At 48.6% G+C, this 27,459-nt stretch overlaps 1 protein-coding gene across 1 annotated transcript in view; it reads left to right on the forward strand.

The window, feature by feature from the left end:
• CABLES1 (Cdk5 and Abl enzyme substrate 1) overlaps nt 1–27,459 on the forward strand; it is a 111,531-nt gene that overhangs the window by 65,538 nt on the left and 18,534 nt on the right. The window contains exons 4-7 of the mRNA XM_046025505.1: nt 4,052–4,129; nt 22,684–22,780; nt 24,134–24,290; nt 25,362–25,465. Of these exons, the coding sequence (XP_045881461.1) occupies nt 4,052–4,129; nt 22,684–22,780; nt 24,134–24,290; nt 25,362–25,465 (436 nt within the window). The remainder of the gene's footprint in view (nt 1–4,051; nt 4,130–22,683; nt 22,781–24,133; nt 24,291–25,361; nt 25,466–27,459) is intronic.

Below are 27,459 nucleotides of genomic sequence, written 5' to 3' on the forward strand. Positions count from 1 at the left end.
CTATTTAGAACACTCCAGTATCTCACAGGTAGTGTGTGCCTTTGGAAGCTTTGTGGCCTGAAGCCCTCGCTGCTGCATACCAGAAACACTTTTCTAAGCAAGGAGCTGAAGCCACTGTGAAGGAGAAACATGGTGCTCTTTATGCATCCTGGAGAGGTTTGGAAAACATTGTATATCCTGAAGCAGTTCTGCCCTTGTGGGTTGCCGCCCTGGGAGCTTTTTCCTTTGTTTTGTTGTTTTTTCCTTCTCTGGCAGATGTTTGTATGGAAATGTGATTTTTAATTCCTTAAAGACCTGTCTCTCTGGAGTTAATTCCTATTTTGAAGTTAGAGTCTTTTGTATAATGTTTTCTGGTCACCTTTACTCTATGTTGAGTGGCACAGAAGGGAAAACCATGTGGGCTTTCTGCTTGCAGTGTGGGCATACAAGAAATAACTACAGTGGTTGGAGGCCAACACACAGAGGTAGCCAGTTTCCGAAGTCCCCTGGAAATGGAATGTGGCTGTCTTGTGTCATTCTTGACAACTACCATCTGATTTAATTCTCTCACAAATCCAGAAGCACTTGAAGAAGGCGAACAAATCTGATTTCCTTGGGCATCACCTTGACGATGGATGTTTCCCCAACACTTACAAAGAAGAAAGCTGCAAATTCACAGGAATCCTCCAGGTTTGGGACACAGCAGTTGGTCACGATGGGCCTTTCTTTAGGTTCACACTGTTCCAAGTTGCTCGTGGAGGAGATAGAAGACAAGAACTTGCCACTTGCTGATATTTGTCTGCTCTAGCTAAAGCTGAAGCCAGAGCTAATTTAGGCAACATGTTGGCTGCAATTGGCCATTTCCAGCTCCCCAGGACTTGAACAGCCACAGACTTGTGTGGAGCTGCTGTTGGGTCTCTGCTCTGGATTCCTTCTCTGAACCCTGCATGATGTTGGAATCGGTGGGACGGTTCCACCCAAAAATGGAAGGGAAGTGCCCAAGGATGCTATGCTCTTACTTAACCTCCTTCCTGTTCCAGCTGCTTGAGAATGGCCAACCAGAAAAGGATCTGCCTGACTGGACTGTTGGGAAACATTCCATATTCATAGTTGCTAAACTTGACCTGTGCAGTAGAATAACACATTTTTCTGAATGAGACTCAGACTGTCAGCCTCTTCTCGACACCTAAATGGTGAGGACCACACAGATGAGCACTCATTTAGAGAACAGTGCACCCATTTGCTAATAGGCATGTTGTGGTTAGAACTTTGGAAAGAATACTTAATTTCACATGCATTTATGTTCTCTCGTTTCCTTGTTCTATTAGAAATGTCCCAACAAATTCAGTGTGTGGGAAGGAAGCACACATTAGCACTAAGTAATGAAGGAAATGCACTAACACTAAGCCAGCTGAGGCTGTTCGATCCATTCCTTCCTCTGTTGCAGAAGATGTGGATACCGAGCGCCTCCAGGAATGAGTAGTTCCAGACTTTCCTCCTGGGTGGATGGCAGGGGCTGGTGGGGATTGTTTGGAGAGTCTCTATCCTTCCACCTGGGAAGGCACTCCTGCTAAGTAGAGCAGGAGAAGGAGGCACCGGGCAGCTCTGAAGTCAGGGTGGCTGTGATGGGTCACCCTCTGGCCCCACCCATTCCCAGCCTGGTCACCTACAGGCGGGGCTGGAAAGCCACCCTAGAAAATGTGGTGAAGTTTGACTTCTTGGTGTCTAGGAAGTCCATGGATACCCAGTCAAACCCACAGGGGCAGACTCTTCTAGTAAGTCTTAGTGAAGTACAAAGCATCAGGGCACAAGGCGGAGAAGGGCCTGGCTTCAGATCCCCGGCTGGTCTCACCTGCTAGTGTGTCCCCTGTGGCATGTCACTTAACTTGCTTTCATCAGTTGAAGCATCTAGAATTGGGCATCTAATGGGTACTTAATAAGTATTAACTTACTATGTCTGTGTAAGTAAACATACAGAGGCATTATAGTGAGAATCTGCCACTGGTCGCTGTGAGTGAGAGCCCGAGGAGGCTGGCTGGTGTTTAGCAAAGTGTTGTGCTCATGATTTATTTAGCTGTTGGCCCTGGAAGCCTTGGTGGCCCACTCTGCTTGCGGCATTCTTGTTCTTGCAGTGGTGACAAGGTTTGGGTCTGTGGTACCTGATGAAAAGCCTCTCCTAGAGAGGAGAGACAGCTCTGCGTGTGGGTTACACACCTGTAGTCACGTGTCATCCCTCAGCTGCCCTTGGGCACACCTCTTGACGTCTTAGCAGACCTGTGTGTTTTAGCACAGAGGTCTGAAGAGGTTCAGAATCCAGGTGCTATGCTGGTAAAATTTCCCTCAGGTTTACCAGGGAAGAAGGCGGTTCCCAGTAAAACTGGTTAATATTTAAGAGTGTCATTGTTTGCCAGGCATTGTTCTGCAGGCTTTCCCAGTAGACTGACTTACTCTATACAGCATTCCTGTGGGCTAGTTAGTAATTTTATCCTATCATTTTAGTTGTGGAAACTGAGGCTCAGAAGAGTTAGTAAGAGGTGCAAGGGCATACAAAGATGACACCGCTGATATTTGAGACTGGGACTGTGGCTTCAGTCTTGTTAACCACTGGCGACATGGGTCAGTGTGGGATGAGCGTGTAGCCCTGGTCCTGCCTTCCCAGGGACGGGGACTCGGGTGCTGCTGTGAAGCCCAGCATGGCCCTGTTTATGGAGGAGCTGCCGTGGGCCCCACCCTTGGACATACCCTCTGGAAGGGCAGGGAGGCAGCAGAGAGCAGCCCTTTGTGATTGCTGTCCTCCCCAACAAGGAAATGAGGAACGCGGTGAAGGGGGAGGAAATGCTTCCTAGGGCCATGACTTCTGAGCTGAGTTTGGAAGAGTAAATAGTTAATACTCTGAGCATACTCAATTGGACACAGCAGGCAAAGGACGGGCATGCAACAGCAGGGTCTTTTCAAGGTGGGGGACAGCAAGTCCTTTAGCATGGATGGATGATAAAGTCAGGGTAGGGGAGTGGGGTCGTGTTTGCTGAGACCAGAGAAGGAGAAAGATCCAGAAGACAGAGGGCCTGCTTGGCCATGCCAGGGAACCCGACTTTATCCTGGGCAGGTCGACAATGTAATATCGTAGTTGTTGTAAAAACAAGGTCACAGTCTCCCAACCTTGATGCAGTTAGTAGTATTGGGTTTTTTTTTTACCCTCTGATTTTTCATCATGATTATTTTAGTATATGTGCTGCCGAAGCGAGCACTCATCATGATTATTTTAGAAAAAGATTACAAGAGTAAGTTTCATATCTGATGTGTGTTTCTACTGTGTTAAAGAATGTTAGGTTTTAAATCTCCTCCACTTGTTTCTTTCTTTCTTTTTTTTTTTTTTAAACCAACAATTCTCTTTGGCAAAAGTTATTTTCATGTGCCAGGATAAGTACTTGAGAGAGTTTTTTTTAATGTTTTCTTAAGTGGTCTTTGATTGCATAAGAGCATCATGCAGAACTGTTTCCAGTCGTATCTTTATAGCAGGAATGGAGGCTAAGACTGATTATGTAATTGTTCCCTTAATTTATTCTTAGAACCTAACGTGCTGCCAGCATATAAAAAAAAACCCCAGCAATCACAATGGCATCTGAGCGTCTCTTGCTCACGGTTTCTGGCACTATGGCTTTTGCATTGTTCACTGCAGAGGAGACATGGATGGTTTCAGTGTGGCATGACTGTTGGCAGCACTGGGCACCCCAGACTCATGGCTCTGTCTGCTCCATCTTACTGTGCAACCCACAGCCAACAGCTCCTGCTGGGGAGGACTCATGTGTACTCCTTAGAGACCCGAGCCGGCGTCTCGCTCGCTAACCTCTGGGTAAGGAGAGGCAGCGTGCTTTAGCTGCGCTGAGGTTGCATTTTGCAAGGAGCACAGAATACCATCTGTCAGAGGAGGTGGCGGGAGTGTGCAAATATTGCTGTGAATTCCATGAATGCTTAATTGCTACAGTTGTTTCTTTTCTTTCTTTCTTTTTTTAAATTTAAGAGTCCTTGCATTTAGTTTGTTGTTTGTTGTTTTTTTGTTTTTTTTTTTTAGAATAGTCCTTATCAGTGGCAGAAGATCCTTCTGTAGTATATTTTCAGTGCTGCCCTATCGTGACAGTGCCCAAGTTGGGTATGTATATGCATGCTTGCTTTCTAGTTCTCTGGGTGAAAAGTTGTGACACGTGTGCGTAATGTGGCTGCCCTTACTGTTTCCAAGAACTTGCCTGGCTCTAACACTGCAAACTGATTACTTATAAACTGGGAAGAAATTTCTGCTTTCTTTTCAGCCAGAAAGCTTTCTTGTTATTGTGAGAGAGAGTGTGTGTTTGTGTGTGTGTGTGTGTGTGTGTGTGTGTGTGTCCATCCGTCCTCACCGTCTTGCCTGCTGTTTACAAATGTGTATTTTGTCCCCTCTTCCAATGCTGTAAAGCAAGAGCAATCCGGGGACCCACCCCATTGCTCGGGGCCGTGTCGGCTTTTGGAGAAAGGTAGGTGAAGAAAAAAATCAGAAAAACCATGTGAACATCCTGCCTCTTTGCATCTTGGGCTTGGGGCTGGAGACTGACCAGCAGGCTGGAGCAAATACCAAAGCAAAATGGTACAGCAACAGACCTATGTGATTCACCACAGGCCAAAAGAATGCTTACTTCTCTAGCTCAACAAGCCTTTCCTTTTGCTCTGAAGAGAAGTAGGTAAGTGAGGCTCTGTCCTTGTGGAGCCTCCCCTTCACTCCCCGTGCCGAACTCTGTGCTCATTCCTCCGAGTCTTCACCACCTTGCCCCTCACCTGTCACTGTATCTGGTGTTTGTCGCCAGGGAGCTGCCGGTGTTTAGGGTAGGACAGCTCACCGCGTAGGATGCCAGGAATCGTGTGGCATGTTGACTCCACTCTACAGGTGAAATGCTAGAATTGCCCCCTGGACACTGTGACGACGGTACACTGCCCACTCATGACCGCTGCCCTTGGGAGGGTGGTGTGGCCTCTGGTGCTGACTCACCATTTATTCATCTAACACCGTATTCCACGAGCTCTCTCCCCTGGTCATTCCTGTTCACCATGGCTTCCCCCTCCCACCACCCCCTGTTAGACTTGGGCTGTTTGACTCACCTACGGTCCTTATTTCTGCTCTGCACCGTAAGCTTCATGGGCAGACAGTAGCGCATCTTCATGGAATTCTGACTCGGTCCTGTATTAGATGTGCGCCTTAAAGAGTCGCAGTAATGGGGCACCTGGGTGGTTCAGGGGGTTAAAGCCTCTGCCTTCGGCTCAGGTCATGATCCCAGGGTCCTGGGATCGAGCCCCGCATAGGGCTCTCTGCTCCGCAGGGAGCCTGTTTCCTCCTCCTCTCTCTCTGCCTGCTTCTCTGCCTACTTGTGATCTCTGTCACATAAATAAATAAAATATTAAAAAAAAAAAAAAGAGTCGCAGTAATCTTACTGTTGATTGAGGGCGCACTTTGTGCGAGTCCTTTTCACTCCCTGCATCCTTACGACCTTACAAAGTAGGTGTTCTCAAAAAAGTAACAACAAATCCTTTCGGTTACAGATTCAAGGATCACCTGGGCGTGGCCTACAGAGCTGCCTGCAAGAGACCTCATGAGGAGGCTTGCTTGACCTTATCGACCTGTCGTGGTCCCGGGTTTGGCTGCACTGACAGCAGGCTTACTTACTCCCTGTGGAAATGGGTGGTACTAGCTCTTAGACCTACGCGTGACCCAGAAGGCCAGTTCACTAATTTTACACAAATAATCACGCCAGGGCCCAGATGATGTTGGTGTGACCAGCCTGTGAACACATTTCCAGGGAGATCTGAATTAGCCGTGGAAGGTTGTGTGCAAGTTTGTCCTCTCGTGGCCAGCTTGGATGGCCACTGTGGGCTTGGCCTTATTTTTGTGTTTTTCTGGGCTTCCCCTGCTAACCTTTCTGACTGATGTATTCGTCCTCCGGCCATGGTCCATTTTCTCACGTATTGAGTGCTTCCTATGTGACCAGGTGCAGGGGTAAAGACAGTAAAAGATGAACCTGGTTCCTGTCTCCTGAAACTTAAAACCACGAGGGGGAAACATATGAAAATTTCCCATATGATTAATTACTACTTTCAATTAAGGCTAAAGATGTTCAGGGGACTGCAAAGTCTTCCTGACTGAGAACTCATCTGGTTTCTTTAACATAATCTGACTTCTCTGTGCTTTCATCTTAGAACTGTTCGTGTTTGTTTCATTCTGGAACGGTGCTCTTCTTTCCAAATTCTGAGGCCCCCTCACCATGGTACCCAAGTACTTATCCCCATTTTATAGATAGGACCACTGATCCTCAAGAGTTATGGTCTCAAACATCGCTTTGGGCCAGAATGGGAATTTGAACCCAAGTCCGTCCAGCCCTGGGACTTCCCGTGACTCACTCTGGCCAGCAGGCAAAGTAAGTTCCATGTTCACAGAACGCCGTCTGTGAAATGGAGCTTTTATAATAACTGCCTTATGGAGGTGAAGTGAGACTCCCAGGGCAACTGACTACACGGTCTAGCACAGCCCCTTACAGAGGTAGATGGGGCCAACTTGGCAGGGACCCCAAATTTCTTAAGTAAACACAACGTGGGAATCAGTGAGGAGAACTTGGGAGACTTGTCATTTTCTGCTTGAGCAAATCACTTCCCTCTGCAAGCCTCCGCGAGCCTCTGCTTGTTCCTCTGTAGGATGGGGTTCACAAGTTACCACCAGTGTTGTTAGCTTTGAAGATCCCTGCATTTTTTTTTTTTTTTTAAGATTTTATTTATTTGACAGACAGAGATCACAAGTAGGCAGAGAGAGAGGAAGAGCAGGCTCCCCGCTGAGCAGAGAGCCCGATGTGGGGCTCAATCCCAGGACCCCGGGATCACGACCTGAGCCGAAGGCAGATGCTTTAACCCACTGAGCCACCCAGGCGCCCTGAAGATCCCTGCATTTTATACAGAGCTCGTGGGAACACAGTTTAACTTAAACTGCCCAGGAAGAGATCACCCCTGCTATCTGTGTTTGATATCCTTATTAGAAATACGTGGCCCTCCTCATCTTTGACACCAGGGGAGAGGGGTTCTGTCGTCCTGGGTTCACATTGATTCCTGCTGGGAGGGCCCTGTGTGTTACCAGGGAAATGTCACAGGGTGGCCAGCTTGCTCAGCTGTGCTGCTGGTGGCCCCACAGGAAGTAGCAAAGTGCGTTTAGGGGCTCACAGGGCATAACCTCTTCCATCTTCGACATGAATAAACTCCACTCCTTCTTACTTTATAAATGAGGAAACCAAGGTGCAGTAAGGTTAACTTTCTTCAACAAAAAAACACCAGGTCCGTTGTAATGCTTGACAGACAAAAGAACATGCCTGTTTCAGTAGCATATTCTGCTTAAGAACTCAACACAAGGAAGTATGAACACCACTCAGAATACTATAATTTAGCAGCGAGACGAAGAAGCAGTTGTGCTTTGTAAATTTTTTGATGAGCAGACATCCTAGAATGAACAACTGCCACTTAAAATTAGGATTATTTTCACTAATTGTTTGAAATCACTATGCTCAAATAACAGAAGTATTTATACCAGTAAATTCTATACATCCATATTTTACGGCACTTTAGCTCATGCCTGTACAAACCAGTACCTTCTGTTGGAGTTCTCGGTGTGACTGAGACTCAAATCTTAGAATTGCAGGGCTGGAAAGGATTTCAGAGATGACGTGGCCTGGCCTCCCTGCTTCATAGCTGGGGCCCCTTGGGCTCAGGGGTGGACACCCAGCAGAACCAGCCACTCCAAAACCCAGTACTCCAGCCACCTTAGCCCACTGACTTTGTGGTTCCTGGTCACCATTTTTCTGCTGTGCTTAAGCACGTGGACTGAGCCACAGGTGCCTGATTATTCCAGACAAGCAAAATCCCCCTGCTGGAAGGGATGATGTCCAACTCCAGCTTCATCATAAGTTTTAAAAAGAGGAAACTCAGAAGTTCATCCAGTGTGTACTTGAACCTCTTACAAAGCATCTCTCAGGATGGCCTTATCTCTTTCCGGCTGTTTTCTGGCTTCTCATGCTGCGCTGGAGCTTCCCAAGTCTGGCTCTCACGTCTTGGCTGGCCCTGCCTCCCACCCTGACCCTAAAGCTTTTTTCTTGCTTTTAAACTGAAATGAGCACGCACTTTGGCTCCTGGCGTCCATTGACCAAAGCAGATGTCCCTTTGCTCATTACCGTCTAAGGGTAGGAGACCATCAGACTCGAGAGCCAACAATGAAATGAGTCCTGGGCAGTGAGCAGCTGGAGCACAGAGGAAGGTGCTCAGGGAATTGGGACCGAGGGATCCGGGAGTGCTCCCCAGAGACCGCAGCTCTTCATCAAGATGGATAAGTGGGAGGTCTTGGAGAAGGGGAGGGGCATATTCCAGCCTCCCCCGTGACTGGGGGATATAGATGGCCTGGCCCCTTGTGAACTTCTTGGGGTTGGGGTGGGGATTTTCGGTAAGGCCTGGCATTGAGAGAATTCGATAAAGCACCATCCTGGCAGGACTCCCACTGCCGACCCACACTGCAGCAGTTTGCTCTAGGGGGCAGGCAGTGGGTGGAGAACGAAGTGGGCTGTCCTAGGACGTCCTGGCCACAGACCCATCACTCAGCCCGCCCCAGGTCTCAGTGCGTACCGTGTGGAGGCTTGAGTAGACTCTCCAGAGATCCTGCACACTCCGTTCTCACCCTTGTCAATTTTGCTAATGTGGAAGCTGTTAAGTCTGGCTGACGAGGAATTTATGAATGAGGCGTACTTTTCACATTTTCCATCCACCGACGATCAGCTGCTTCTAGATCTCCTATATGAATAATGAGTCTCCATTCAGTTTTTAAAATTTGAGACTTTTTTTTTTTTAAAAACATGGGTCTGGTGACTTTGTAGCTTTATTTGGTACATGGTTGCCTCGTGAGGGCTGGATCACCCCAGGGTTTACATGCAGGGTTTGGGGTCATTTGGGTGCCATCAGGTTAACACTTTTTTTTTTTTTTTAAATATTTTATTTATTTGACAGAGAGAAATCACAACTAGGCAGAGAGAGAGGAGGAAGCAGGCTCCCTGCGGAGCAGAGAGCCCAATGCGGGGCTCGATCCCAGGACTCTGGGATCATGACCTGAGCCGAAGGCAGCGGCTTTAACCCACTGAGCCACCCAGGCGCCCCCAGGTTAACACTTCAAGCTGATAGTAGTAGAATCTTCAGAGTGATTTCTAGAGCCCCTGCTTGAAGCAGATTGTCCTGGATGTTTAGTGAGTACCGCAGTCTTCAAACTGTTCTTTCCTGCCTTGATTTATAGATGAAGATTCTTGAGAAAGAGAGTCTGTGTCCTTAGGATTCCCCGACTAGGTAGTCCTACATGTGTGTGAACACAATACCGGTAGGAACACACGCTGAAGCATAAAATAATGCTTATGTAACACCAGGCACTATGCTGAGGGCTTTTATACGTTCACTCATTGAATCATCGCCAGAAGCTCATGCGCTGGATTCTGGGATGGTCAGTTTACGGATACGGGGTTGGGGCAGGGACTAGCTTAGCAGCGATGGCCAAGGTAGCAGGGAGGGCGAACAGGCAGACCGCAGGCTCTGGGTTCCACCTGCTGGCTCGGATCCTGCTGGCAGTGACCGGTGCAGGATGCTGGCTGGCTAGTGCGTACCTGGATGTTAGTGGAGCTCTGTATATGCCCTAGGAGGGCCACCTCCTGGGGACCCTGTGGCTTGGCTCCTCCAAGGGCAAACTACAGGTATCTCTAGGGGGAGTCTTGGGTGAAAATAATCTACCATTGCCCTCACCTGAGGGTTTGTTGGCTGGAGAATAGGGTCTACATAGAGCAGAGAGGAGGTCGCATGATGCAGGTGTCCCCGTGGTGCAGACAGCCTGGCTGTGTGTGGGTGTCACTGGCTCAGGATCCTGAAGTGTTGCTTGCTCAGGTCTCCCCAGTACCCACGCAGCCATGGCCAGGTCACCCCCAAATGCCACCATGAAGCAATCGAGGGGCTGGTAGGCGTCTTCCTCCTGTCTTTACACTGTGCTGGAAGATGCTGCTCTTTGAGAAGGTGTGCTGAGTAGTTACATCGGCACCAAACATGTCTTCACTTCACAAAAGGATTGGTGACAGGGTTTTTTAAAAGATGGTTTTCTTGCCTGCTTAATGAGCTCTCTTCCTTCTTAAGATATCATTTGATCTACAGAGTTTGCTTGCTTACAACACTTCGAGAAATCATCTGTTAGGTAAAACAAGGTGCTTCTAATAACTGTCCTCCATTCCTGCTCTTCCAGTTTAGGAATTCAGAGTCTTGCTGTGGCTCTGCTGGGCACGGAGGGATGGGGTGCAGGACAGATAGGCTGAGATGACAGGCTCCTCCCTGACTGTTGGTGGGGAGGCAGTGGACTTGGGATGGTCCACAGAATGTCCAGGACAGACAGAGAAAGCAGTATAGATACCCAAAAGTGACCCAGTGGGAGGCAGTGCAGCGGGGACAAACATGCAGCCATGCTCTGGGCTGCCTCTGTGGAAACGTGCTGGATGTTGCCACCCCACAGTCACCGGAAGCTCTGACCCCCAGCTCCACTCCGTGTTATTTCCGCCTCCAGCTTCCACGTGAGGACTTCTGCTCCGCAGAACATAGGCTGCTTCCAGGTATCTAGGAAATGTAGTCTTTGGCCTTCCTGGGTACTGTGGGCCCATCTGTGGTCTCTGCCATCAGTGGCTCACTGGAGAATTCACCTGTTCTCACACTGAACCTGTGGAAACCACCAGAGGACTCCAGGCCTTAACCTGGCATCAGTCCCAGGAAGGAACCATCAGGAAGTAAGGGACCCTTTACTCTGCACCTCACTGCCCCCCGTAAACATGCTTCCCTGAAAGAAGAAACTCTTAATGTTTGCAAACAGGCATGTAGTTTATAAAGAAATAATGACAAAAAGGAACAAAAAGACCTTGCAGTTAGCCAGATACTCACTCCAGCATTCATTCTTTCCCAAACTTCTAAGTTTTCCTGGGTATCTTTTGGTTTCATCTTGAAGAACTTGCCCTTCCTTTACTATTTCTCTAGTATGGATCTGTTGCTTCAAGTATTCTTTTATCTGAAAATGTCTTTGTTTCACTTTCATTTTGTTCCCCCCCCCCCAATTTTATTGAGAAGATGACGTCTAGTCAGACTCCATACATCTCCAAACCCCAGGTGAAAGCAGCACCCCCAGCCCTGGGCCCAAGACTGGTGCTGCCGGCACGTCTCATCCCCTTCCCAGCCTCCTCAGTTCTCACCAGTGTCTCTGCTGGCTCCTGACCGCAGCCCTCTGCTGGGACTAGTGTTGAGTTTAGGAAAACAGGACCGAAGTCAGATACGTGGGAGCCCTCGACCCTGGGTGTTTGTTGTTTTTTTGTGACTCTAGGTTTCTGACTCCTGCTGAAAGCCTCTTTTGTGATTTTCTAGATTAATGAGCACAGAGACAGGGCCTTGGGCTCTAGGCCTCACTTCTCCTCTCAGACCCATCTTCCCCATGGCTTTTCTTGTTGTCTGTTAACAGGATGCCCGGCCCTGTAGTAGGTTCTCCTTGCCTTTGGGGCTTTTATACTTGGTGCAGAGCTTGAAAGACTGTTCTTGTCCTTCAACCCATTGGAGCTTCTTACTGAGGGAACTCAGACCTCTCCTCCAGGGCCCTTCTCGGGCCACGGTCACAGTCCCCCTAATGCCCTGCCTCAAGGCCCTACTAAGAGGCCGCTCGTGTCCTGTGGTACCCTTAGGCCTGTCTTAGCACTTAACAAATCTATTTTAACGTCTTTGTAATTTGTCCTTAACCCTCCTTGAGGGTGTGGAGTGTCTTAGTTTTCAAGGCATTGCTCACACTGCAGTGTGCTTAGTAGACACGGTATTTGTTGAATAAATGAATATAGACAGTATTTCTGAGGACTGTGTCTCTGGACTTTTGAGAATGGCTAATTTTATGGACATGTCATTGCCCCCCTGAAAATGATGGCCAGACTGTCACCTTCCATAGGAGCAAGTGCTCTCTGGAGTCCTCAGCCTGGCACCCCATCCCTGTGGGTGTCTTGATAGGAATGGCAGCACTGGACAGGCAGGAGGCACCTGGAAGGTGCCAACAAGGATGAGCGGTCATGGGCCTCCGGACCTTACTTTTCTGCAGATAGCTGTCATGGCCACAGTGAAAGCCGCTAAGTCTGCAGTGACTAAAGGGGGTGTCAGGCTGCAGGCGCTAAGCCCCAGCGAGGTTTCCTCGCCTGACCTACCCAGCCAAATGACCCCCGCATGTAGCTTCACCAACAGCGTATCACTCATGCTGTGCTCTTGGAGTTCCTCTCAAATACTAATGCCCTGAATATTAACCCCAAGAATGCCAAGGGCCTTTTGCTGATGTCACACCTGGTCTGCCCAAGCCCCATCAGGGTTTCCTGGCTTTAGCTCGTTTGCTTTTCTAGCCCTTGATCAACATGTGATTTTTTTTTCCTTTCATGTATACTTAAAGCAGTGGACATCTTTGAGTTGACTTTTGTATCGAGTTAGAAGGGGGTGGTTTTCCCAAAGGGGCAGTGGGGAGTTTCATCTCGTCACTGGTGCCCTTTCCATGTTGGATGAAGTGATGCTTTTGCTTTGGTCCTTCCCGTCACCAACTCACACGTTCACACGTTGATGTGTGGTCTGGTCCTCACTGTCCGGCCTTTTCTGGGGCCTAGCATGGCCAGGTGTGATCAGGGGCATGTGTTGGGAAGGTGCTGGAATTTTCTTGCATGCTTAGATTGAAGACTGGTGTCAGGCTGCGCCAACTCCTTTCAAGTAAACTGCAGTTGGGCCCCCGAGTCCCACTAATCATTAGCAGGAGTGAGTTGTCACTCAGAACAGCAGGACTGTGGGCTGAGCTCAGTGAGCAGAAACCACTTCCAAGTGTATAGAAGCCCCTCCTCGACATGCGGGCATTGCCACTTCTCGGGGCATCCCCAGGCTAACTCACTAAAGGATACATGACCCAGAAGGTTCGCCACATAATGCTATTTCACATCAGTTCAGTGGTAAGGAGCATACTTCAAAGATAGACATTTAGAGCTAGAAGGAACTTGGAGACTGTTTAGTCCTGTGGTTTTCAGCCTTTTTTTTTTTTCCTGATGAAACCATTCCTCCAATACAAGTTTACCCAGAATGCCCATAAATAAAATAGCTAACCACAGAGTTATTCCAGAAAAGTGGGTGGGAATGAGAAGCCCACTCATTTTCACTCCGTCCTTCAGGATCCCAGTAGGAAAACCACAGCCCTCCATTCCTGCCTTCGGGGCTGATGGGCAGCTGAAGCCAAGGAGCATAGGTTGCACAAGATAGAGTTGGTGGTCAGGCAGACTCTTCAGTCCCAGCAAATTAATTAGCTTTGCTGGTGCTCGCTCATCTGTAGAACTGGCTGTGAGGAGTATCCAAGGAAGTATTACATATGAAAGCTTTGAGCAACCTGCCAGGTCGTATGTAGTAAGTACTCATTAAATGTCCGCTTTGGTTCCATTTTTGTCCAGTCACGGAGCTATTTCATTGCTCTAAGTCCGCCCCAGCATTGCAGGTGTCAGTCCAGTTTTTGATGAGTTAGCCAGCACTATGTTTCTGCAAACACAAGGGATCCATCTTCAGATCTGCTTTTATCTGGTCTTTAAATTGTTCTCCTTAGTGGTACATGGCTTATTTTTAAAAATCTAGAATGTATGTGAAAATGAAAGGAAGGTAAAATTTACTGAGCCTTTACCTCCTAAACAAAACCTTCATTAACGTTTTGGCCTATTTCCTTCCAGTCTTTTTTTTTTTTAACCTCTTATCCCGTAGTACACATGCTTGTATGGGATACGAGGAGATGATTGTTTTGTTTTGATCTTTCTTGCTGGTGGGAAGAAGCTTTGCCAAATCCCACCTTTCAAAACAAGCTATTGGAAGCTGGTCACTGAGAAGAGGAACAGATGTTGCCCGTCTCTTTCACTATAACTGTAACATCAAACCTTCCCATAGCTGTAAACACTCTTCTCAGATTAAGCTTGTAAATTATACTATTTTCTGGGAAAAGCCCCAGCCTTAAACCGGCTCCTCTTCTCTCAACCAGCAGTTTGCCAAGGCCCGATGGAGTCTTTTTGCCTTTTATCCACATGAGTCACTGCCTTCTCTTTTTTAGTGTAGATCTGTGGTTTGGCATGACAACCCTTTGCTTACAAAATAAATTGCAAGTTTAGTTTCCCGACTCTCTTAAGTAGGCAGACCCCACTTTGATAAACAGCTCATCCACACCTCTACCTAAGACTACTGCCCCGTCCTCTTGCACCCCGGCCCTGTCCTCTGGGCCACTGTGCTATCACGCTGGAGCTGCAAAACAACTTACGAGTTGAGAAGTAGAGAGAGGGGAGAAACTATGGATAGGAACAGCTTAGGAGTAAGAATCCTGGGGTCCTGAGAAGGAAAAGGAGCCCCAGAGAGGGCGAGGGACATAATGCAAACTCGGCCCCCTTTAAAATGTTGCTGAAGGTCAGCCCCAAACCAGGAAACCATGAGAGAGACTCCACTTTTTCCTATTTCTTTCCCCTCTGCTCCTACAACCAGAGCTCTTGCTTTGCCCAGGACTAGCTTGGTGACATTATAGGCTAAAAGAGCATTGTGTGGGCGATCTCCATTTGTAACATAGTGTCAGTGGGAAAATGCATTCCAAGTTCCAGACAGCCAACTCAAAAGCTTTGGAACACAACCACTGGGGCGTGAGAGACTGCAAGCGTTGTATTGAGGGCCAGTCCCAGGACCATCTCTGCATATGGGAACTGAGACAAGTGCCCAGATGCACTTTATTTCCTGAAACAGACATCAGTAGGTATTTCTGTATACAGGGATCTGATTCAGAAGGAAGTAGCAGTGAACCGAGTTAACTTGTGACTCAGGGTTATGTAAAGAAACCACGCTGGATGATTCCAGCTTGTTGATGTGTATGTAGGAACGGACCCATTCAGATAACCAGCCCTGACTAAATGATAGTGACTGGGTTCACTTACTACGATGTATCTGAGACCATGCTGTGAAGGAGATGGCTTCCCAGTGCAGCACAGGTTATCTCTGGGGGCGTGTTTTAAAATAATAGTGTCTAGGGGCACCTGGGTGGCTCAGTCATTTGAGTGGCCGACTCTTGGTTCCAGCTCAGGTCATGATCTCAGGGGCGTGAGGTTGAGCCCTGCATTGGCTCTGCACTTAGCAGGGAGACTGCTTCAGATTCTCTGCCTCTCCCCTCTACACTCCCCACCTCCCCTGTCACTTGCTCTCTCTCGCAAATCCTTTTTTTTTTTTTTTTTTTTAGTATTGTATTTGCTAGAGAGAGAAAGAGGGGAGTGGCAGGCAGAGGGAGAAGCAGGTTCCCTGCTAAGCAAAGAGCCCAGTGCTGGTCTCTATCCAGGTCCTGGGATCATAACATGATCCGAAGGCAGACACTTAACCAACTGAGCCACCCAGGTGTTCCAGTAAATAAATAAATCTTAAAAAAATAAATAGCAGTGCCCACATGGTATTTGTTTATGTCCTTAGCTTTTGGCATGGGGGCCTTTCAGATGAGGTCATCCTCTTGGGTCTGTTTCCTGAGTGTCGATCATTGAGAAACCAGCCATAGAGAAAGCTGCTTCTGAGAGGGAGCCTGGAAGCCTGAATGCCCCCTGCCATCCCCCTCTTCCTCCCTACCCACTTTATCCCAGAACATCTCTTTTTTGTTGTGGAAAATTACACATTCACAAATTGTGTTTCTTTCCTCACACCAACCATATTCCCACACAGAGACAGATTCTGGAATGATCTCATGGATGAATCATGCCGTTATCCGGCTGTTTATAGGAGCTGCCTTTAGACAAAGATTTTGGTGTAAGCTACATTAAGACCGCTTCATTGTCTGCCAGTTACCCTTGGGGGGCTGGCTTATCAATGGAGTGCTGAGTGTGAGGTGCAGGCCTTGTAGACTAAAAGCCGCTTTGATTTCATTTTTTCCTGTCAGCCCTGGGCTTTGTTCCATTGACTCTGAACTGTGGTGGTGTAACGCTCTGCTCTGATACAAGAAAGCAGATCCAGTCCAAGATGGCAGCTGTATTGTATCTGAAGAGGCGAGACATAGGACTTCTTAAACTATGATAAATACTTAAATCACTGAGTTCCAGTTGATGCATAATCTCTTAATTAAAATTAGCTCACAAGTGGTATTTCCTAATCCAGCTTTCAAGCTTTGCTCTCTGCAGTAAATCTTTTTTTTTCCTTTTTTTTTTTTTGAAAGATCTAGAAATCCTATTAATATTTAACTGGCTTTTAAATTATTTATGCATCAAAGTGTTTAAACTATTGTTGACCCTTAATGAGCAAGTGCCCAGTGGTGCTTCTGTTTGGCATTACAAGGTCTCAATTTTAGAGCACCATTAAATGATCACAAGTGGCAGTCAGGCCATCCTGGAAGCTAAAAGCCCTGGAAACTAGTTAATTGGATTACTCACACAGCTCCATCTACTTTCCAGGTGTTAAGTATTTAAATCATACCTTTCTTTTATTAGGAGTAACATTGGTTCACTAATCATATACTCCTTAAGAGAAAGGGCTTACCTTAAACTTCTTATTTTTTTTTCTTTTTCAAAGACTTTATTTGTCAGAGAGAGCGAGCGTGAGTGCATGCGCAAACGGGAGGAGGGGCAAAGGGAGAAGCAGACTCCCCGCTGAGCAAGGAGCCCCATGCAGGACTCAATCCCAGAACCCCAGGATCATGACCTGAGATGAAGACAGACATTTAACCGAGCCACCCAGGCATCCTGAAACTTCTTGTTACTTAATAGGGAATCTAGTTTGATCAGTTCCATGCATTATGGCTCCATGAGTATCAGAAAAGGTAATGAAAGATCATTTTGCCTGTTAAACGCAATGAAATCAGAAGTTGGCCATAGTGTGGTGGCAGTGACCTAGGTAATCCCCTTTGGGTACCAGGATTTCTAGATTGGCCATCTGCTCAGACCAGATGATTCCACAACTGCAGAATCATCTGCATTTACTCTTTGCCATGAGAACTGAAACCAAGACAGGTCGGGCAGGGGGGTTTGCAACCACCAAGTCACAGGCTTTCAAGGAGAGCCACACTCGGTGAATCGTGGGCCCATCCTAAGAAGAATAGGGTTTCGCTCCACAAAGAACCAACCTCTATTTCTGCCCCTTGCTTAAGGGCATAACTGCTGCTTGGCCTTCTCCCCAAATGCATTTTCATCTTCTGTTTTCATTGCTTCCCCCATCTTCTGGGAACCCCTGCACCGTCCCGCCTTAAACCATCTCCCAGCCACCCCTATCCCCACTGGCCGGACTTTGTAAGAAAACCTTTGTGCTGGGTTTTCAAAGTGTGTCTGTTGCTTACAGCCTCTGCAAAACAAACTTGAATAGATGAGAAATGAGCTCTTGCAGCTAAGTAGGTCTGAGCTATAGCGTCACCCGGGCCTGTGGAAGAGAAGAAAACAGACCCTTGCATTGTCCATGGTTCCTGACCGCTGCTTCTGTTAGTGCATTGGTCCAAATGAGATCCTTCCCTATGACCTGCCTGGCCACGTCCGTCTGTGAGTGCGAGCTACGGCTTGTAAACCGTAATGCATACAGCTTTGGCCAGTATCCACATACGGTATTTGAACTTGCCTCCATGCCATTTTTAGAAGAAGGCAGAACATAAATTAATATTTGGACTCTACATGTATCTGGGGAAAATAATCTCCTAGGCTTTTCAAAGAAACTGGAAAGTCCGACTTCATTCTGCTTTCAATTACTTACAGCTGCAGTTCCGTGTTCTCCAGTTTTCTCTCTGCTCTGGGAGGGTTAATGCTGGCTTTTGAGCCAAACAGATATTTCTGTTTTCATACACGATTTTAATGAGAATTCAGGACAATGATGTTAGAAAGAAAACATCAAGATTTTATCATGACTCCCTGGGGACTTCTACTTAATCCTTTTTCACTGAAGTTTTTAAAAGATTCTTTCTGGGTGAAGCAGCAGGACCGTTCACAGTTCCCTTCTGTAGGCAGCTCTTCCTGGCTCCCCAGACCGGGGGTGTCCGGGGCCATAGGAGTCTCTTGCTTGCTTTACAGTCACGCCTACAGTCCTGAGAGGCTGCCTTACCTGTAAATCAGGTGGCACGATGTGCCTGCAGTCTCTGTGTACATAGGTCAAAATGGGCAAACAACAGCATTTTCGTGTGGCTTGTGTGAATACAAGGTTTCAGCAAGCACTTAGCTAAGGAACCTAGAAAAGTTTGTCAGCCTCTTTATGAAAGATGCCATTTTCAGATGCCAAAAATCTTAATATAGAGACAATAAAAAGCTAGGAAACCAACATACTGACCTAGCTTAGATGAGATCCGTCCCTCGATTGGTGGACATGCACGTGCAAACAGATGTGTGTACCAGTGTGCTCCTAATTCAGTGCCACCAAAACAGCAGCCCGGAAGTTAGGGACAAACTCTTCTTGAGTGGGAGGCAGAAAAATTGGAAAGTCTGCCCTCAGCCACTGCCATGAAGCTGTGGGTTTTCTGGAGCAGATATATTTATTACCACATGGATGAGGTTTTGAAGTTCAAATGCACCAGATGTGGTGTGCGGGAAATGTCTCATCTTTTTTAAAAAATAACTTACTTAATATGAACTATTAGTGCCACACCTCCCCAAGACTGAAGGGAAATTAAAACATAATCATCACTGGGCATCCTCCTCTCTCTCCACCAGGATGTGTAAAGGACCTGGAGTCTCTCTCGTGCCTCAGATTTGGGGGCCCTGCTGCTCTGTGCCTCACCTAGGATGTGCATTTTATCACCGTCAGGAGCCCTGTTCCAGAGTGTTGAAGGGGTGCGGGGCATGGGTCCCCTTTGAACACGAGTCCCACGGTCGTCCTTTCCCTCCCCACGGAGGGTGGTCCTGTGCTGGCTCCAACTGCAGGGTCCTGCCTGTCTCCCACCTTCTCTGGGACACCTGACACAGTCTCTTCTCCAGTGAACCAGGCCTGGAAAGTAAACACCCTGAGGCAGTGGCCAGGCTGCTTGTGGAAGGCTTACTTGGTACAATACAGTAGCCGCTTGCTATGTTATTAGCTTGCTAGCTAGCTGTTTAAATTTAAATTGACTAAAATGAGGGGTCCCTGGCCCCTCATTCGGTAGAGCATGTGACTCTTGATCCTGGGGTTGGGAGTTCGAACCCCACGTTGGCTGTAGAGATGACATAAAAATCTTTAAAGGAATAAAGAAATAAATAATAAATGAACTAAAATAAACAGTTCAGTTCCTCAGTCAGGTGATCGCACTTCAAGTACCCTGTTGCCACATAGAGCTACTGGCTAGCATACCAGACAGCTCAGACGGAGGACGTGTCCGTCGCTGTAGGAAGCGCTGTTGGACGAGGCCGGTCCGTAACGAGCAGTCTGCGTTGTTCCTAGGAGCAGTTGAGGGTGGACCCACTGTTTTCTGACTCAGCTGGGCCTTAGTTACTGAGAAAGGACAATGATACAAGTGAACGGCTGTGGGAAGTGATGGCTGCAGGGGGCAGACCCACACAGTCGTTCTCGAGAGATGGGTTCCCATGGTTACGTGTGGTGGAGCTGTGCCTGTTACCCTTTGTCCTCTGTGTGGTCCAGGGTGTCCCGAGGTGCTAGAATACTCACTGGATCTGAGAACCCCTGTTTGTTTAAGTGCGTTTTGGGATTTATCTCATGAGGGGCATCTCGGCTGTTGTGCGCACATGAAGTTGAATGCGTGTTAGGGCTGCATTTCCCTCGGGGGCGGCATCGGGAAGGGGAGTGTGGTTTGAGCTTGGCTGGTCTCCTTCTGTGAACTGGGTTGTGTACATCAGCATGGAGGGGCCCCTGGCTAAGGCAAGGCTGCCCAGGGAAGCAGGAGCCTGTGAGCAAATTGAGACCAATGGCATGGGGCATGATAGAAAAATAGCCTCATCCCTGCCATCTGTGTAAACCAGCTCTGGTGAGGCAGCAAAGAGCCAGGCTACCTGGCTTCTTCAAGTAAATACTGCACGTCAGACATTGTGTAGGTAGGACACAAACACGGAATGAGCCTCTGTCCCTGCCTGCAGCCGGCTCTACATTTAGGAGCACCCTTAAAATGGGCATATTTTAATAACTGTACTTATTTGGGTTTTCTTACCCCGTGAAGATAGGCCCTGCTTTTAAATTAGATTCAGCCCTAAATAACACTCTCTGTGTGGCAAAATGGAAACAAGGAGACAGTTGTTTGGGAGTTGGGAATTCGAGGCCCGTGCCCGCTGGGTTGCGCTTCCGGCAAGGAGGACGTCCTGGAAGCGAGCCGGAGATCCTTTCATGAAATGCGAGGCACTGCCGTCTTTGTACCCGCTCCCCTCCTGGGCTCCCACGGCCATCCCCTTTCTCCTTGCCCGCCACGGCCACTTTTGCCTTGTTGCCTGGTTCAGGTTCTTGCTCTGTTGGCATTTCCCTTTGTGAGGGCCGGCCGCCTGGACGGCTCCTGCAGGAGGCGGGGCCGCAGGGTGGGTGGTCTCTGGCATGGGCCATCCCCGGGTTCTGGTGGCCTTTCAGAGCCCCACTTTGCTCCCCACCTGCTTGCCTGCTCTTTCCAGCTGCAGATTGGAGATCTGGACCTGGAATGCAGGTCTCTGTTCACAGGGCATGTTTATAAAGTGACATGACTTCAGTCATCCTGGATCTCACAGTCCCCCCACAGAAGAGGTGCCCCCCACCACCACCTCGGGAGAATGCAAGCACATGCCCAGAGTTCTCCCATTGTTCACAATATGCTTGGAGCTCTGGATGGGATGGTCTGCACCTTCTAACAGTGTCTACAGCTCTGTGAGTTACTGTCCCATTCTGTACATCCCTAGTGGGTGAGCTTGATGTCTGGAATTACCTGAAGTCATTTACAGTCATGTACAGTCTGTGGTCAGTAGTCTGGGGGGAAGGGGGAAAGCCCTAATCCAAGTAATAGTGTTTAGAATAAAAATATGTATAAATATAAAGCTTGCAGACTGGGATGGGCTCCAGAGAGTTTGAGCATGGCAATATTACGGTGTCCTAAGGAGACTACTTTAAAATATGCAATACTTATTGGATGCAAATTTTGGTTATTCCTTTTTTTTTTTTTTTTTAAGTCTATTTATTTGTTTGTTTGTTTTTGAGAGAGCGAGCCTGTACATGCTTGAGCCAGGGGGAGGGGCAGAAGGAGAGGGACAAGCAGATTCCCCACTGAGTGTGGAACCTACACAGGGCTGATCCCAGGGACCCAAGATCATGATCTGAGCCCAAAATCAAGTCAGATGTCCCCCTTGGCTATCTCTTTTGAAAGTGTCATTAATCACACTGCTGCATTAGAGGTAAGCTTATAGAGCCAGAGATAGATCAACTAAATCAGAGAATCCCTGTTTTCCTTCCCAGAAGGGGAGGCTCCTTGTCTCTCTTACCTTACTCACCCGGCTCCCTCTCTTTTTCCTTGAATTCTTCTTCTTTGGCCTGGAGAGTCTTGCCTTTACGTTCTGTTTGTTCTTGTTTGGGTTGTAGTAGGAGCCCACCCTTGAACGTGGGGCCCCTCTCCAGGCCACACAGCAAGAGCACTGCCAGCCTGAGATGACTTTTGACTCACAAGCACCACATCCTAGGGACAGAATCTGGAAGACAGTCATTCCCAAACATGGCTGCATTTTAGAATCCCCTGGCAAGGACACCCAGGTTGTCCCTCATACCAGTTGAAACAATGTCTGCGGGTGGGTTCCAGGCAGTGCTGGTTTGTCAGAGCTCCACACATGATTCTAATCAGCAGCCAAGCCCCAGGACCACTGTAAGGAGGGGGATTGTCCTTGACAATGTGAGCAGTTACACTTGAGCATAACCACAGCCAGCTCAGTCTTGCATCAGTCGCAACTGGATGCAAACCCCATCTTTGCAGCCTCCTCTCCTGGTGACCTTGGCAAACCACTCAGCCTCCTTTGGGTTTTTTTGTCTGTAAAATAAGTTAATGATAGCAGTACCTGTCTGATGGGGTCATCTTAAGGCATGGCAGAGACGATGTGTGGAAGTCTTTGTAAATTGGGAAGTGCTGTATAAATGCTGGTTAGTACTGGAGATTATTCTTTTTTATAAAAAGACGCTCATGTTCTAGGTCCCCTGGCGAGGTGGCTGGGGTGGCTGTGTTGGCATTAATTCCTTTGTTACCAGCAGTAATCTCGGGAACTGTTTAGGATAAGAATTCATTTCTCTTTTCTAGTAAAAGGGGCGGTGAGGGGAGATGGTCTCTGCCAGCTTTAAAATGAGACCAGCAGCTAGAGCCTAAGAGAACTACTGGCCTCTTGATGCCCAGAGAATGCTCCCTGGCTTCTTGTTAGCGGACTGCGAGTGGAGGGGCCTTGCTTGGAGGATTGCCAGTGGTCCATCGGCATCTGAGCCTGCCTTTCATCTTCAGGCTTTCCGTTTGCTTGGATTTCATTTATATCAAAGTGGATGAGACAAGGTGGAACTGCCTCAGAATGTTGTTAACCGGCCCCCGAGGAGGGTCAGAGGGATACCCTGTTGGCCGGAGCCCATGTGCTCGTTTTCATCAGTGTGACTGTGGTGTCTTGTGTAGTAAACATCATCGTGGCTTTTTGGGGTACAAACCAAAGCATTTTCTCTTGGGCTTGTCCTCCCCAGGGATTTGAAGTTGGATGGAGGGAAGCAGTCCACAGGTGCCGTGAGCTTGAAAGAGATCATTGGACTTGAAGGTGTGGAGCTGGGAGCTGATGGGAAGGTAAGGCTTCCTAGCTTCCAGTCAGCGAGGCTGTGCTGACACCACCAGGGTGGGTCAGGACGGGAGGCAGCTTGACAGTCCACGGTGGTGGACGAACCAGGTCTGGGCCAGCCTGTCCCCACTCCCCTGGCATGCACTCGGGAACGCACTGAGCCAGTAAGGAAGTAGCAGCGTGAGTATTTCTCCACCAGTGCCGTTTATGATGGAATGCAGGACACTGACAAGTATCCCCTACGCAGCGTGCATGTTCTGAACCGAGTGGCTTGGACATGTGTTAGCTGATGTGTCACCAAGCTGCATTCCTGCCACTAGGAAGTTTGTTTTGAGTGTGGGGGAGGGGGGAGGCTTCCCACAATGCTGAGAAGCTGAGTCTCTCAGCCTTAGTGAAGCACCTAGCGGGAAAGCTGTCGCATTCCTCCTTATGTGCGATCCAGTGAGCTGCTGCCTGGAAGTCTGAGGGGTGAAGATTCAAAGATGAACTTGACATTTTGGTGCTGGATCCAGGCAGTCTTTGTAAACCCTTCAGAAGCCCGTTTATGGAGATGATGCAAGTATTTGGGGAAGCCATCTCAGGATAGTTTGCTTCCAGCTGAAGCTGCTGGGCAGCCCCTGACCTCCCCATCTCGCCTCTCCCAGAACAGTTGGTCACCACTGTGTCCGGGTATCATCAGCCCTGAGCTCACAGGCAGGGGTGTATGAGCAAGGCTTCTCCAAGTAGGTGAAAAGAAAAACACTTGTTCTGTGTCCATTCCTGAAGGTTGAGTGTCTACATAGGAATGAGGGAGGTGAGCTGGAGACAAGCATCAGAGATCACATCTGCCAACAGAACTTACAGGGGTGTTCTGTGGTGGCATTAATTCCTTTGTTATCAGCAGTAATCTCGGGAACTGTTTAGGGCAAGAATTCATTTCCCTCGTCTAGTGAAAGGGGTGGTGAGGAGTGTCTACATAGGAATGAGGCCACAGCCCCTTATCGTTACTCTTCGGGCCTGATGTGTTCTGGAATTCTGTACTCAGTGGGTTATAAAGCTCGTGTGGTGTTCAAAAAAGAAAAAAAAAAAAGACAGTGTGGTATGTGTCTTGGGTATTACACAACATCCTAGTGCTTCGGGGATAGTTCTCAAACACACTGCTCTTTCTACCATATAACGTGAATATTCGCACAGAGTGCGATAAATTAAAACTCTGCCTAGCCTCAAGTCAGTGGAGGTTAGGTTTTGGCGCAAATAAATACCAAAACAAATTTCATCTCCAATCTCATTGGATTTTAGAAGTGCAGATGTAAGAATTTGAATGCACGCTTTTCACGGCTTGGAGGTAATTCATTTTGTCCGTTTTTGTCTTCACCTTTTAGACTGTTTCCTATACGCAGTTTCTGTTACCCACAAATGCCTTTGGAGTCCGGAGAAATACCATAGACTCCGCCTCCTCCTTCTCCCAGTTCCGTAACCTGAGCCACCGCAGTCTCTCCATAGGCCGTGCAAGCAGCACCCAGGGGAGCCTGGATACAGGTAACCTCAAGCGGGGCGGGCAGCATGTGGAGAAGGTGCTTTGGTGCACTGTATGGGCGGGGTCTCCCTTTATACAGACTGGAGGACAGGGGCCTCTGGATGGAGCAGGAGCCCAACCCACAGGCCACATGACTTTGGGACAAGCCCAGTTTCAGGCCATACATGTTCACAGCTGGGCCACAGGGGGGACCTTAACCAAGGAGATGTTTCAGCTACCAACTCCCGAGCTCCCGCAAGGAGAAATACCAAGGGCATCTGTACCCATAGACATGGCCGGATCGCCCTCTCCCCCACCTCTCCCCACCACTCAGCTCCTCACTTCAGCCTGGTTCTTGCTGCTCTTTTCCTAGTGTTCAGATTTGGGTCAGGTGTGAGAACTTTTTGGTGATTCCCCTAGTGGGTGAGCTAACACGGCCCTGTGAAGGTGAAGGAAGGCTTGCTTGCTTCTAGCTTTGCCTCTGCAAACCTTTGTAAGCTGCGAACAAGGGAGAGAACTGTATGAAGCAGTATTACGTCCACTGTCAGAGAAATTCCAGGTGACAGGGAAGTTCCTCGGGCCTGTCCAGGTGCGGAGTTTGGAAGCACTGTCCTCCTGCTCCTGCCAGCTCTGGCCGTTGACAGCTATTAGCACTGGCGTCCGCTCTGATCTGTGTGTGGACACAGTAGCCCGCCTGGAAGCCTTCACACCAGAAGTGAGTGGCTGGCGAGGCAGGACTTGAGTGACTCGTTTGATCTGTAGGTTCAGCAAATGCGCCTTCTAGGTGCCCCATTTTGTAACCCAAGTGCCTGCTGCATTGTTCATGCTGATGAGGTTTTGTGCTCTCCCAGGTCTGGGGAATGATACGTAATATTCTAAACTGGAGAACCTGTCAGGATGTTAAGTATTGGTGACCCCTCGTGTGGGGGGGTACCCTTCAGTGGCCTGTAGGGATGTCTCCTGAGGGGCAGAGTAGGCAGCGTGATTCTGGTCTCAACAACCTGAGGCCCTAACTTTAGACTTGGCGTTCGCCCCCCTGCTTCTGCTTCAGGGAGTCCAGGACCCCTATTGATTATTTTGTGTGGGATCCTCAGGTAGCGACCTGGGAGACTTCATGGACTATGACCCAAATCTCTTGGATGACCCCCAGTGGCCTTGTGGCAAGCACAAGCGAGTTCTGATCTTTCCTTCGTACATGGTGAGTAGTGGTGGAGAGATGGTCTGTGTGCTGACCCCCTTAGCCTCACCCCTGCTGCCCCCTCAAGTGTGCTCCCCTTAACAGGTGGCTGCTCTCTGGCATCGGGGGGCTGGTTCAAACACTGCACAGCCTGGGGAGCTTCTGGGGGACTCCCCAGTGTGGGTTGCTCACGGCTCTGTCTGGAGTTCCCTGGTGACGGTAGGCCTCCACATGCACTCCAGTCAGTCATTGGGAACTGGGCTCTGGATGACAGAATTCCTTCCTGGGGGCGTGAAGGTAGGCCACTGTGGGCGTTAAATGCAAAAACTTCCCTTGCCGTTTTTGCTTCATGGACTCTTCCTGTTTTTTTCCTTTGTGTAATTTTGGTTTCTGCTTTTGGCTAACCACCGTTTCCCACCACTTGGTCTGCCATTTCTCCAGACACCCGTGGGGCCTGGCTGGGTCCTGTGTACCTTCTTGGGGCAGACTTGCCCCATCGCAGTGGCAGGCGGATCCTGGGCAACCGTGGGAGGAGGGGAGAGCTGGGCTTGCGGGAAAGCTGCCAGGCCAGGCCTGCTGCACATGGCACCAGGTAGGAGAGCACCGACCCAGAATGCTTCCACTCCCTCCCTGATGGGCCCAGAGGAGCTGGCACAGCTGAGAACATCTCGCTCTGGCTCCCTTGCTCCTCCCCAGCCCATGCTGTTCTCAGGAGCTCTGACCTTGGGAATGAGCAAATAGTCCTTTTTCTCTTCTGGACTCTTGTGTCTGCAGAGACCAGAGTAGGACCCCATTTACTCAGAGGGCCCCTGAACACTCACTCTGAACTGAGAGTTCTCAGTGCTAGGCTTCTACCCTCCAGTCTCACTTTCTTCCCTGAATATTCGGCAAGTATCTGTCATCAGAGAAATACCAGGCAGAACACAGGTCCTTGCCAGTTGCTTCCAGCGTATATTCTATTCTAATACACCATGCTGAGTCAGAATGAATTACCGAAGACTCTGAGGTTAAAATTGCCCCTGCTTCTCACTCTCCCATCTTTATTTCTCACCTCCTAACACAAAAAGCAGAACTAGAGCTGTGTATTTTTTTTTCCACTCTGTGACCTGTTAAGATTGATTGTTACTTTTACAAAACCAGGCCTTACTCATGTAAGCTAGCACATAATAAGTATTTAATAAATGACCAGAATCACTGCCCTAATGTCAAGGAGGGAACAATTGGAACGTCATGACTTGTGTAAGAATAGTATTCTTTATGTTATTCATTGCCTTATTTACTAAGTAATGGGCAGGAAACTGTGGCTTGGGGAGTCTGAGTGAGGCTGTCACGGTTGACAGACAGGAAGTGGGGGGCCGAGGCCAGAACTCCTGGCTCGGTGCTCTTCTCACTCGGCCCGTGACTCTCACATCTCTCAGCAGTCGGGGGCAGAACAGCCGAACTCGGGGACGACGTGAAAATGACTCTTTGGGCCAACGGTTTAGCAGATTTCTAAGTAACACAGAGAATAAGAGAGGGCACTGTTTTTGACTGGGCCTTGGCAGGGAGCTCTTCCCTAGGTAACGTTATGTTTGGCGAAAACGACCTCTCCGGTAGGCCTGGTGACAGGCTGGTGCCCAATCTTTTTTCTTTAAATGATGTCGCTGTGAACTTCAAGGTTTGGGCCACAGACTACATGTGCATGCCTGTGCACATGAGCAATTTCTCCTCCTTGGGCAGTGTGCTAGATGACTTGCCAAGTCAGCATATATGTCCTGTCCTCCTTGTTTTATGGTCCCAACTGGCTCATTTTTCATCTCACCAGGTTGCATCTGCAGCCTCTGCTTCCTGTTTTAGAGAATGAAATGGCTCCTGAACCGCATTTTCTGGTCAGTTCCATAAGGTGTACATCTCTTCTGGCCACAGAGATTGGTACTTTGATCAGATGTGGGACTTCCACTTTTCAGCATCCTCCTGTCATGGCCATGTGTGTCCTGTATCACAGAGAGACTCAGACTGGCTCCCAGAAGACTTCT

The sequence above is a fragment of the Meles meles genome, chromosome 12, assembly GCF_922984935.1.
Source record: "Meles meles chromosome 12, mMelMel3.1 paternal haplotype, whole genome shotgun sequence".
Classification (NCBI taxonomy): domain Eukaryota; kingdom Metazoa; phylum Chordata; class Mammalia; order Carnivora; family Mustelidae; genus Meles; species Meles meles.